We start from the raw sequence: 12,329 nt of genomic DNA, 5'->3' as shown, positions 1-12,329 counted from the left end.
GGGGCACCAAAATAATAGGGCATTGTAATGGGTGACGCTTCCATTGTGGGGCTGACTCTTTTATTGGGTGAGGGGTCTATTGCCGGTAAAAACCTTCTTCCTGATGTTGGTGCAGGGGTTTGTGGACTCGTCATTTTCCTTTCGTGATCCTGTTCGTGGACGCCAAATTTTTGTCTCTGTAATGTACTGTGACTTTTCCCTTACACTTGATTACCTTTCTCTTTCAGGTTCCGGTTCTTCTTCTTCGATGCTCCTCTTCGGTATAGGTAAGTACAGACGGTTGGTTTTATAAATAGCAATTTATTATAGTGTTAAGAAGAACAGAGTAATCCAAACAACAATAACTGTTCAAGCTTTTTAGGTTAGGTGACAGCATACTATAACATACATATTATCTTATTAAATGGTGGTAGTAACATTTCCTGTCGCCATACGCTCATTCTTAAATAACCATGCAGATTGGTGAGGTATCTGTCTACTTTCAACTTTGCAGGTCATGCAAAAACACTTTATAACATTTAGTCGCTTAAACTAGCGCCTACACTGTTAAAACAACACAGTATATCTTTCATAGACCGAATAAACAAATGTCGGTGAATATTACAGTTTCACCTCTATACTTATATTAGCACATCTGCAGTAAACTAAGGTTTTCAAAGAATATTACAGTTTAACAGTTAAGCACGCACATTGCCTATGTTACTCTAATGGTATATATTGCATCTCAGTTAGCCACTCAATAAGTCCTGTGGGATAGTCCATTAGATGCAAAGCAAATAAATATATAAATATTCTCTCTGAAGGGTAGTACCCTCGCTACAGTATATAAATTTGGTAATCTGGAGTGGGATGCCTGGTTAGCCCTTAATGAACACAGCGTAAACACAATGTATCTTTTCCCTGTCCATTTGTATCCTATTACTTCATGACAAGCTTTGTTTTATCCTGCCTGGTTGGTAATTGCGGAAGCGGAAAAGACCACTGTTCCATAAGGGGTAAAACCCCGGCCGGTCACGTATCCCGTGGGTTTACAACTATCGGTTGTGCTGTACGGGAAGGGATCCCTAAGGAATTAGCCTTTATCTGTATTCCTTATGCTGCTGGGACTGAAACAGTCTTTCTTGCACTCCTTTACATTAGATAGGGAATTACTGCAGACTCACACTCTGCGAACGTGTTTTCTATATCTGTCCCTGGCGCTGTAACTGAAATGGGTGGCTATATAGGTGGCTCCTATCTTTGCTGGGTGCTTCACTAAGTGTTCATCCTCACTGCCGTGAACTACATTTTGGGATAGCTGTTTTAACCCTCTTAAGAGAGGGGTGAGAGATCACTGTACTGCCGGGCTGAATCGTATCCCCCAGTCACCAGCAGATGGGGAGGACCTAACTGCGTCACCACCACGCCTCCCAACAGGGCTTGCCTACCGCAGGTCACTTGTCTTGCAGGCCGCACCTCCGCTGCTTGGCGCCGCCTCGGTGGGTGTTTCTACCGGCCGCACCTCCGTCACTCGGCGCCGCCTCTATAGGATTTTCTCCAGGCCACTCCCGGGATCACCCGGCAAGCGGGGTCACGCCTCCAGGCGGACCGAAATGTCGCAGCCCGGACACTCGGTCACCGGGAGAGCAGGCTGCTGAGTTCCGGCACTTTTCAGTACAGCAGCGGCAGCTATTACTCCCTCCGGTCTCCGTAGAACAGGGCGCGCCTGGGACCCGGTTCTCCCCGCCCGGAATCACACACCGTAAGTCAGTTCCCAGCAACGCTGTCCACCGCTGCTTTGCTGCGTCGCTCTGCAGTTTCTCTCTCTCCCCGGAGGCTGTTTTACCCCCAGCAACGGCTGCAGACCTTTTTATATTCCCTTCCCCGCGGGCACCCTGTATCCCCGGTGCACGAGAGGGGCAACTTTATTGCTTAGTTGACAGTGTCTCTGTCGCCAGCCAACCAAGATCCCATGACTCCATTGGGGCTCAATATGTCTTGCATTTTAACCCCTCATCACTGGTGAGGGTATTACATGTATACTCTGTTTCGTTCTCCCGCCACACTGCTGATATAGTGTGCGACTCACACCTGATCACACGCCTAACTGGCTATTATCTATACACTGCACAGGTGTACAGGTTCACAAGGTGGGATTTCAACTGAGCAGGGTCAGATATGAATTGGGCCAAGAGTTAACTGTAAGATATATCGGTGGCCACAGGAATGGCTAAGTGTGTACCCAACTTTAGAATCTTATTGGTTGCATTCTATAAAGTCTCGACACTGTATAATTGTTATTGCGTTTGCGTTTCTCAGCAGGATAGAAGCTTCCTCAGAACGCAGATCAGACACACAGAGACACACGTTCTAGGCTTGCTTACTTGTAGGGCATTACTAATTTTTCATCATACATGGCCTCGAACTTCCTCTCTCGTGTTAGAGAGACGACAGTGCGGACATTTTCCACGGCATCGATGGCGATCTGTGAAGGAACAACGCAATTATCAGTAACACATTTACACATGAGCCACCGGCCGGGGCGATGTATCTGGGAGCGACTCCATTCACAGACATGTAGACAAGATGTACATTGGCAGGTGTGTACCCAGCACTCTAAATTCTAAGGTATAAGCGGGGATTAAAGTGTCCCAGAAGAGGTGGTAGAAGTCATCTCCTCAGCCACCTAACCTCCTCATTTGGTGGAACACAGGCCAGTGCTAGGACTGTAGGGTTTCTGACTGTCCGTCCCCTGACCTTAAGCATGTTGGGGAGGGTTAGGTTTAGGCTGCGGCTGGTAAGGGTTCTGTTTAGGCAGTAGAGAAAGGGTTAGGCAGTTAGGAGGGAGGGTTAAGGTGGCCATACACACACAGATTTATCTTCAGATCTGGCTGGTTGGAACAAAGACAGGGTTATGGATGAGAGCAAACGACAGTTGACCATTTGCTTGGAAATGCTGGAAAACTGACAAACTGTCACTCATCCATATCCATGTTTTTGTTCCAACCAGCCAGACCTGAAGATAAATCTTAATAGTGTATGGGCACCTTTAGGCTGCAGGGGGACCAGTTAGGGTTAGTCCCAGGACAGTGTTAGGGTTAGGCGTCGAAGGGGGGGAAGGAGTGTTAGGAAGGGTTAGCACACATTTACCTATAAGGTATGGGGATCATGACCATCAGGGTGATGCTGGCGGGCTTCTGACTGCTGGAAGCCCAGTTGGGGGGGGGGGCAGCGCCAGTGACAAGCAAACATACTGTAACTCACTTTTCCAGCCACTTCCAGTTCTTCCTTGTCTTTCTTTGCATGCCCAGCAATAGCCTTCATCTGAAGCAGAGCGGAGACAGCAAGTATTGGCACAATCGCCAAGATGAGCAGCGTCAGCTGCCACCCATACACAAACGATATTATAGTTGCCGTGCCCAAGTTTGCAACGTTCTGAGAAAGCAAGGCCAGCCTGGATCCGGTGGCCTATAGGAGATAAGCAGATAGAAGTAGTTTAATTCAAGACCTATAGGCATATGACTGAAGAGCGAGATGTACTAAGCATTCAAAAGTGATAAAATGGAGAGTGATAAACTACCAACTTATCAGCACCCCCTTCCCAAACCTCCAGAGTCCCGGCATCCACTTGTGAGCTTCTCTATCCACACGCGGCTGTAGCGGATACCGGCCTTCGCTTGTGCGTGCTGTGGGTGGGCGTGGTGGCACCAGGGTTGTCAGCGTAATCTCTGTGATGTCACCTTGTACACAGCTGCAGGCAGGGGAAGCCAGGCAGCGTCTGAGTCATCTATTGCAGGTGCTTATTGCTGCCTGGCCTGGCTTTTATCCCAGGACTCATATCCGGGCAATTTTAGGTCAATATCCCAGTATCCTGACGATACCAGGATTGGCCAGCCTAATTGTAATTATATGTAGGAGCCAAAGACGAAGAACTGGGGAACACTATGGCCACCACAGCGTTGAGTGCAATGAGTGAGATACTGAAATCTACAGTGCATTTAGTAAATCTCTGCCCGGGGTGACACAAAAAAACCTTCACCAAAGTGACTTGAAATACAAAATTGTGCACCCACTGGTGAAAGTTTACACTGGTATAACAACTTACAGAGTAAAATAAATAACTGGTATTTCCTATTGATGGAGATTTTTTATCTCGAGAAACTCAGAAAACAAAAGACCATAGTGCAATGGTGTCCTTTGGTTCCTATATGGATACAGGAGGTCGGTTGCTTTCCAGTGATCCAGGCAAGGTTCCCAAAATCCAGGGGTCTCAGGGATATACTGAAAGAGTGCAAATATGAGAACTCTCCACACATTTCCCAGGTCACGTATACCCCTTTCAGACATACAACGCGGGGATTTCCCTGCTCAGACCCGGGATTTCATCTTCTGCAAAATGCCAGGGATTTGTTTGAGACCTCCTTTCACACTACTTCATAGACCCAGTAAGTTCTTGGGTTGACCTTTTAGAAAATAATACAGATGTATAGCCTCTCATTCAGCGCCAGATCCTGCCAGATCCCCTGCGCTGGCGAGAGCCACCGGAGCGGCGCTCCATCTGACGGGGATGCCCAAGCGTCCAACGCGCACGCGTGTTCCGTCATTCGCCGGTGGGTAGCGGAACCCCTGCCCATCTCCGCTTCAGGGAGACAGAGGGGTGCAGGGGGCTGCGGGCACCGACAGGGGAGCTGCGGGGAAGTGACAGGAGGCGTCGGTGGGCTCAGCCAGAACTGGGCGTTCGAGCGTCCTCAATACTGCATATAGGCTGTATATGTGTGAATGACTTTGTGATGGATACGTTGGGCATCTGTCTGCTTTGATGGCAGCAGCTTGGCTTGCAATGATTAGGACCTGAGACCCCACCTGCATCAGTACATTACAGAAAAGAGAATTTAGACCAATATGATCGTGCGCCAACAATTAGCAGCTTAGGGTTGACAGACAATGAAGAACCACTTCACATCTACATACAATACCAATCGGTGTCTGGCAGTCCCAGAGCGCTTATTGATGAATGATAATCTTCTCACTTTCTTTGGTGTGTGTACCCAAAAGAAAAAAGAAGCTAATAGTGTGATACTGTTTACATTCAGCAGATTACGTATATAGTACAAAGGAGGTCTACTCGTACCAGAAGGTTTTGTCTACTAAGTTTGTAGACAATAACGCTTATTTGAGGGGAATCTGAGTTCCACAGAAGGATCCAATTCTACTCAAGAATCCAGAGTTGCAGATAAGTGCTCCAAAGGATGAGAAAAAATAAGGGATTTGGTGCAATACAGTTTTAATCACAACAAATATAAAAACAAGATGTCACAGGTGGGACTAAATCAGAGGACTCTCACCATAACAAATTGTCTACTAACAAATAAGCAGACAAAAAGCGCATTTGGATGTTACCCCAGGCGTCCCCGGAATGCCGCTCCTGTTAGGTAAGGTCCAATGGTGTCCACCTTGCGTCACAAGCCGACCGGTTTCGATTCCCAAAGAATCTTTCTCAAGGCGTGTGATTCATGAATGCTATGGTGCCGGTATAAATACCCCCTTTCAGGTGAACATAAACATGGCCTATTTCCAGACACGGATCAACTAACTTCTAAAAACCCCACCCGTTCCGTTAAAAACATATGGTAAATAAGGGTAGTCCATATCGGAGTTTCAGATGTACTTGCGCTCCAGCTGGATGAAATTATAGCGTCTTTTTTCAATTCTGAATACTTCCGGTATTTGCGTCCGATACCGGAAGTGGATATGACGTTTGCGTTCCATTGACCTAACTTCCGTTTAGGTTTCCGGAAGTATATGCGTTCCACTCGGAGCGTTCAATCTCTCCCTGTTTAAAGGATGGTGGGAGGGCTGTTGTCATGGGGACGCATTCTTTTCAGTCAATGGGATGTTGTACGATATGGTGCACATAAATGTCCTCAAAAATAAGGGATAAATACAATAATTAATAAGCGGAATAAAAACAGAATTAAAAACCATTTGATGCACTGATAAAAAGGAGACAATGATAAAAAATGGGTAAAAAATCATAAAAACCATTTTGTTTCAAAGTCCTTATTAAGACCACTCGGTATCAATGTCTTATAGTTAAAAATTAAGGACATCTCACTCTTTGCCAATTTTTTTGTGAAGTCTCCCCCTCTTACACTTGGTATGATTTTTTGTAGTACATAAAAGTTTTTAATATATTTGGGATCACATTGATGGCAAACTTTAAAATGAGCTGATAAGGCATGAACCTCTAGGCCCTTACGTATATTTCTTAGATGTTCTCCAAGCCTGATTTTCTTAGATGATTCTTCAAAATCAGGCTTGGAGAACATCTAAGAAATATACGTAAGGGCCTAGAGGTTCATGCCTTATCAGCTCATTTTAAAGTTTGCCATCAATGTGATCCCAAATATATTAAAAACTTTTATGTACTACAAAAAATCATACCAAGTGTAAGAGGGGGAGACTTCACAAAAAAATTGGCAAAGAGTGAGATGTCCTTAATTTTTAACTATAAGACATTGATACCGAGTGGTCTTAATAAGGACTTTGAAACAAAATGGTTTTTATGATTTTTTACCCATTTTTTATCATTGTCTCCTTTTTATCAGTGCATCAAATGGTTTTTAATTCTGTTTTTATTCCGCTTATTAATTATTGTATTTATCCCTTATTTTTGAGGACATTTATGTGCACCATATCGTACAACATCCCATTGACTGAAAAGAATGCGTCCCCATGACAACAGCCCTCCCACCATCCTTTAAACAGGGAGAGATTGAACGCTCCGAGTGGAACGCATATACTTCCGGAAACCTAAACGGAAGTTAGGTCAATGGAACGCAAACGTCATATCCACTTCCGGTATCGGACGCAAATACCGGAAGTATTCAGAATTGAAAAAAGACGCTATAATTTCATCCAGCTGGAGCGCAAGTACATCTGAAACTCCGATATGGACTACCCTTATTTACCATATGTTTTTAACGGAACGGGTGGGGTTTTTAGAAGTTAGTTGATCCGTGTCTGGAAATAGGCCATGTTTATGTTCACCTGAAAGGGGGTATTTATACCGGCACCATAGCATTCATGAATCACACGCCTTGAGAAAGATTCTTTGGGAATCGAAACCGGTCGGCTTGTGACGCAAGGTGGACACCATTGGACCTTACCTAACAGGAGCGGCATTCCGGGGACGCCTGGGGTAACATCCAAATGCGCTTTTTGTCTGCTTATTTGTTAGTAGACAATTTGTTATGGTGAGAGTCCTCTGATTTAGTCCCACCTGTGACATCTTGTTTTTATATTTGTTGTGATTAAAACTGTATTGCACCAAATCCCTTATTTTTTCTCATCCTTTGGAGCACTTATCTGCAACTCTGGATTCTTGAGTAGAATTGGATCCTTCTGTGGAACTCAGATTCCCCTCAAATAAGCGTTATTGTCTACAAACTTAGTAGACAAAACCTTCTGGTACGAGTAGACCTCCTTTGTACTATATACGTAATCTGCTGAATGTAAACAGTATCACACTATTAGCTTCTTTTTTCTTTTGGGTACACACACCAAAGAAAGTGAGAAGATTATCATTCATCAATAAGCGCTCTGGGACTGCCAGACACCGATTGGTACTGCATCAGTACATAACCACAGGGTAAACTGGATGATGCAGCATGGTTATATAACACCGGCTGCACTCAGCACTTATTCTAAAGGTCACGTCTGTACCGACTGACACCTCAACTGCAGGCAGCCTTTATATGGCTTGTGTTCCCGTGGCAGCAATCAACCTGTGACAGAGAAATGGAACTTGATCTCGGGCCAGAGGTAAAGGAGAATGCTAGTAATTGAGTAGTGAGAAATAGACTCAAGCGGTGGGGAAGAGGTTTGAGGAGGAGGGGGGGGGGGGGGATCTACAAAGCAAATGGTTCTACCCAGAGCAAACCTGCTGAGGAACCACACTTTACAATGAAACAGAACAGCGGGGCAGATGTATTAAGCCTGGTGAAGTGATAAAGTTGTTATAAAGCGAATGGCTGGTGCGTTATCACCTTCCACTTTATCACTTCAGTGTTTTTTAAACTCTGTCCTCAGGATCCCTAACAGTTTTTCAGATCACCTGATTTCCCAAACCATACTGAAGACGGTCGAGATTGGCAGATCTAGGAATTTGAACATGTTTCATTTGCGTACTGACGGGGATCAGGTCAGCAGATTGATGGTTCCGGCAGATGGGGAATCGGGGACACGGCTTTCTGATGTATGGGGGCCTTTACAGATGGCAACGATCATTTCTAACAAACTATTCAGGGGTCATGCAGTGGGTTTGGTACAGGATTCCGGATGCCATCGGTCAGAAGATTAACATTGGCATTCTGATGCACACAATCTTGACACCTGCTAGATAAGTATGCTAACCAAACAGGTTCCCGTCAATCGCCAAGTGTTTAGAACCCGCGAGGGATTGGCGACAAGCAATGTTTAGAAGTTAAAGCCAACCTTTAGTAAATGTTGTATTTTAGTTTCTGTTTATGTAATATTGAAGGCGCTGGTTATCCACTGTGCCACCATATAAAGAAAGGATAATATTAACAACAGAATAATATAGAGCAATGGCAAAAAAAAAAACGCCCCCCCAAAAAAGTTCACAATATAAAATATTTCACCATATATTTATCCGGTGTGGGTGTAGTAAAATAAAAACAGCAACTGTATATGCAGGTAAAATGTATTTTAAATGATACAACTGCAAAGTTTTTTATCTGATGAAAAAGCGTACAGCCAATCTTTGCACCATACTTTCTAATAGACTCTCACTCATTAAATTGGGAACTACAGGCACAGATAATAAAGCTACTGTAGATAGAAAGTACCTACCCCCTGGACCTGTGATGCGTCAGTAGCCAGCCGCGTGGTTAAAGCTCCTGTGCTGTTTCGCTTGTCATCAAACCAGCCAATCTCCTGCAATGTAAATAACTCATAACTACCATAAACACAGCGTATGAGAAGTGATTCATAGCCTGGTACATCAATTCATATTCCAATAATGCAGTATTTCTGCCCTATAGAATGTAGATTTCATATTATCATCCTTAAGAGTGTAACCGTTTCTTAAAGTCAATCTTTTCGCATACATGGGTGGACGGGTACATTTCCATAAGTACCTGTCTTATCATACATACATACATACATAGGTGGACGGGTACATTTCCATACAGTACCTGTCTTAACATTGCCTTGAAGGTCATCAGTCTGAGCCTCATTGTGAGAATCTCTCCTGCTTTCCCAAATGTGAATCCCTGTGACAAGATGAATGAACATTATTGCATAAGTGACTAGCATCCATACAGTACAGCCGTATAGAGGAGCATCCATCCAGTACAGCCCTAGAAACAAGAATCCATTCCGCACAGCCCCAGAGACCAGCATACACACAGTACAGCTCCAGGAACCAGCACGCATACAGTACAGCCCGAGAGACCAGCATCCACACAGTACAGCTCCAGAAATCAGCATCCATACAGCACAACCCCAGAAAATAGCATACATACAGTACAGCCCCAGAGACCAGCATTCGCACAGTATAGCCCCAGTTTTTTGAGAATCCATAGAGTACAGCCCCAATAACTAGCATTTTACTATAAAACCCCAGAGACCAGCATTTATACAACGTCAGTGACCAACATCCGTACAGGTATAGCCACAGTGACCAGAAAAAATACAATAAAGCCTCAGTGACCAGCATACAAGCCTCAGTGACCAGCATCCATACAGTACAGCCCAGGACCAGAGTCCATACAGTACGACCCCAACGATTAGCATCAACGCTGTATGACCTCAGTAACTACTGTATAGACTTTAAAATCAATGTTACTAGAATCTACAGTATACAGCCCCAATTATCCAAATCCATACGTCAGTACCAACACATCACACAGTCCCATTTACCAAGATATGTACAGAACCAGTGACCAGCAGGTAACAGGAACCTGTTATTAGTACAATTACTGTATAGCCACCACATCAGCACTGCCATTAATTCCCTATTAGGAGAGGCACCCCTGTGCTCTATATCTCTGCCCTCCCATCCCCTTTGAATCCCCTTCTGGGGGGATGCGTTAACAACCGCCGCCACAATTAGCTGCACATCGCAGGCTACCGCATCGATAATAATTGCCTATGCACTAAGATATGCGATTATTATCACAAAGGGCAGCTCTTGCATAAAGAGCTGCCCTTTGCGAAGCAGTTTGCAGGGCTCCCCTCCTCTTCCTCCCAGCACCCAGAAGAGGAAGTACGGTGCTATGGAGGACGAGGTCACACAGGTGAGGGGGGGAGTGGCGCGGTCAGAGCAGGTCAGCGCAGGTCAGCGCAGCGGGGGTCGCAAAGAGAAACCCATAGGCTTCTATTGAGCAACATACCCAGTGGATCCAATTTATCAGCTACTGGAGCTTGATGCATATGTAAAAAGCAACCACACCTCTTTAAACCGCATTTTTAGAGTTCTATCAGCAAATACTGTTTGATGCATCCCATCCCATAGTCTGTAGATGTCACTGGCAAAACATAACAAAATGCACACGGTGATGCCTCTAATTATCTTGTTTTGTTCTTTCGCTCATCTACAGTATGTATTGTCAGGCGCTGCGGAACCCTTGTGGCACCATATAAATAAACAATAATAATAATAATGTGGAGTTTTAATGTTATTATTTTGCCAGTGATTAACTCCAGTTCTGCTCCTCATTCTCATAGCCAGTAATAGGCAGACACAGACATATATGAGATATAACTCCAGTTCTGCTCCTCATTCTCATAGCCAGTAATAGGCAGACACAAACATATATGAGATATAACTCCAGTTCTGCTCCTCATTCTCATAGCCAGTAATAGGCAGACACAGACATATATGAGATATAACTCCAGTTCTGCTCCTCATTCTCATAGCCAGTAATAGGCAGACACAGACATATATGAGATATAACTCCAGTTCTGCTCCTCATTCTCATAGCCAGTAATAGGCAGACACAGACATATATGAGATATAACTCCAGTTCTGCTCCTCATTCTCATAGCCAGTAATAGGCAGACACAAACATATATGAGATACTAACCTGAAGGAAAAATGTCACAAAAGAGACGCCACCAAGTGCCAGGAATAACAGGGAAAACATGTTGCTTTCAGCTCTCATCTTATCCTCCGGACCTGTAAATACCTGCAAAGAAAAGATGCACGTACTTAGGGCAAGGAATGGGTCATACTGTAGGGTCGACACAATTAAGATCACAGTCTAAAGGTCAACCGTTATTGGTCGACAGACAAAAGATCGACACTTGAAAACAGACAACATGTAGGTCTACACCGGCAAAAGGTCGACATTAAAAGGTCAACATGGGTTTCATGGTGTTTTGGTGTCTATGGCAACAAGGACACTGTACAAGCGTACTGCGTTCCAGCGCATACCTCAAGTTTTTTGTTTTTTTTAAAACGTGAAAAGATCATGTCGACCTTTTGCTTGTGTTTACCTTTTGACCATGTCAACGTAAGTTGTACTGCGCGCGACTGCATAGATGCACTGCATCTCAACAATGGGAGAGGCAGCGATGCAGCGTTTTCAGATTCAGATTGATTTGCAGCGCTGTACATACCCCGATAATCCTGGAGAATATAATGGCAAACGCTGGCTGTGTGGCTCCGTTGATTATTGAACAAAAGACTCCAACCACAAAGTACGGCCACTCCGGCTTGTTCAGCCTCATAACTTTGACAAATGAGACGGGAGGGACCTTTTCCACCTGCAAAATATGTGTAATGACTGCATTAGCATGCAAGAACAGCATAATTGTTAAGTACATTTTATCTAATATGTTCTATTCAAATGCTACTGTTTCAATCATTTCTATAGAAGACTCTATAGAAGACTGATCTCTCCATATACTGTATAGAACTCTAAATGGTGAAGGGGATTTCCAAAGCACAAAAACTCTTATTCAGATCTGATCGCAGTACAAATTTTGTTCTCAAAATGGGCAAAAGCATGTGCGCTGCAGGTGGGGTAGATGTAACATGTGCAGAGAGAGTTAGATTTGTGTGAGTTATTTTGTTTCTGTGCAGGGTAAATACTGGCTGCATTATTTTTAGCACTGCAATTTAGATTTCAGTTTAAACACACCCCACCCAAATCTAACTCTCTCTGCACCTGTTACATCGGCCCCACCTGCAGTGCACATGGTTTTGCCCATTTTGAGAACAAATTTGTACTGCAATCAGATCTGAATAAGGGCCAAAATGCAGCATTGGATCATCTATTGGACTTGTACAGAAACAAGATATATTGCCAAGTCCGGCAGCT

At 44.3% G+C, this 12,329-nt stretch overlaps 1 protein-coding gene across 1 annotated transcript in view; it reads right to left on the bottom strand.

The window, feature by feature from the left end:
• LOC146081254 (ATP-dependent translocase ABCB1-like) overlaps positions 1 to 12,329 on the bottom strand; it is a 107,808-nt gene that overhangs the window by 24,762 nt on the left and 70,717 nt on the right. Inside the window, exons 16-21 of the mRNA XM_083189375.1 lie at positions 11,626 to 11,772; positions 11,091 to 11,192; positions 9,198 to 9,275; positions 8,854 to 8,937; positions 3,244 to 3,447; positions 2,364 to 2,464 (exon numbers count right to left, since the gene is read on the bottom strand). Coding sequence (XP_083045501.1) covers positions 2,364 to 2,464; positions 3,244 to 3,447; positions 8,854 to 8,937; positions 9,198 to 9,275; positions 11,091 to 11,192; positions 11,626 to 11,772 — 716 coding nt within the window. The remainder of the gene's footprint in view (positions 1 to 2,363; positions 2,465 to 3,243; positions 3,448 to 8,853; positions 8,938 to 9,197; positions 9,276 to 11,090; positions 11,193 to 11,625; positions 11,773 to 12,329) is intronic.

Source organism: Crinia signifera, chromosome 5 (assembly GCF_055691185.1).
Source record: "Crinia signifera chromosome 5, ASM5569118v1, whole genome shotgun sequence".
NCBI classification, from domain to species: Eukaryota; Metazoa; Chordata; class Amphibia; order Anura; family Myobatrachidae; genus Crinia; species Crinia signifera.
This window is presented reverse-complemented; position numbering and strand designations above follow the sequence as displayed.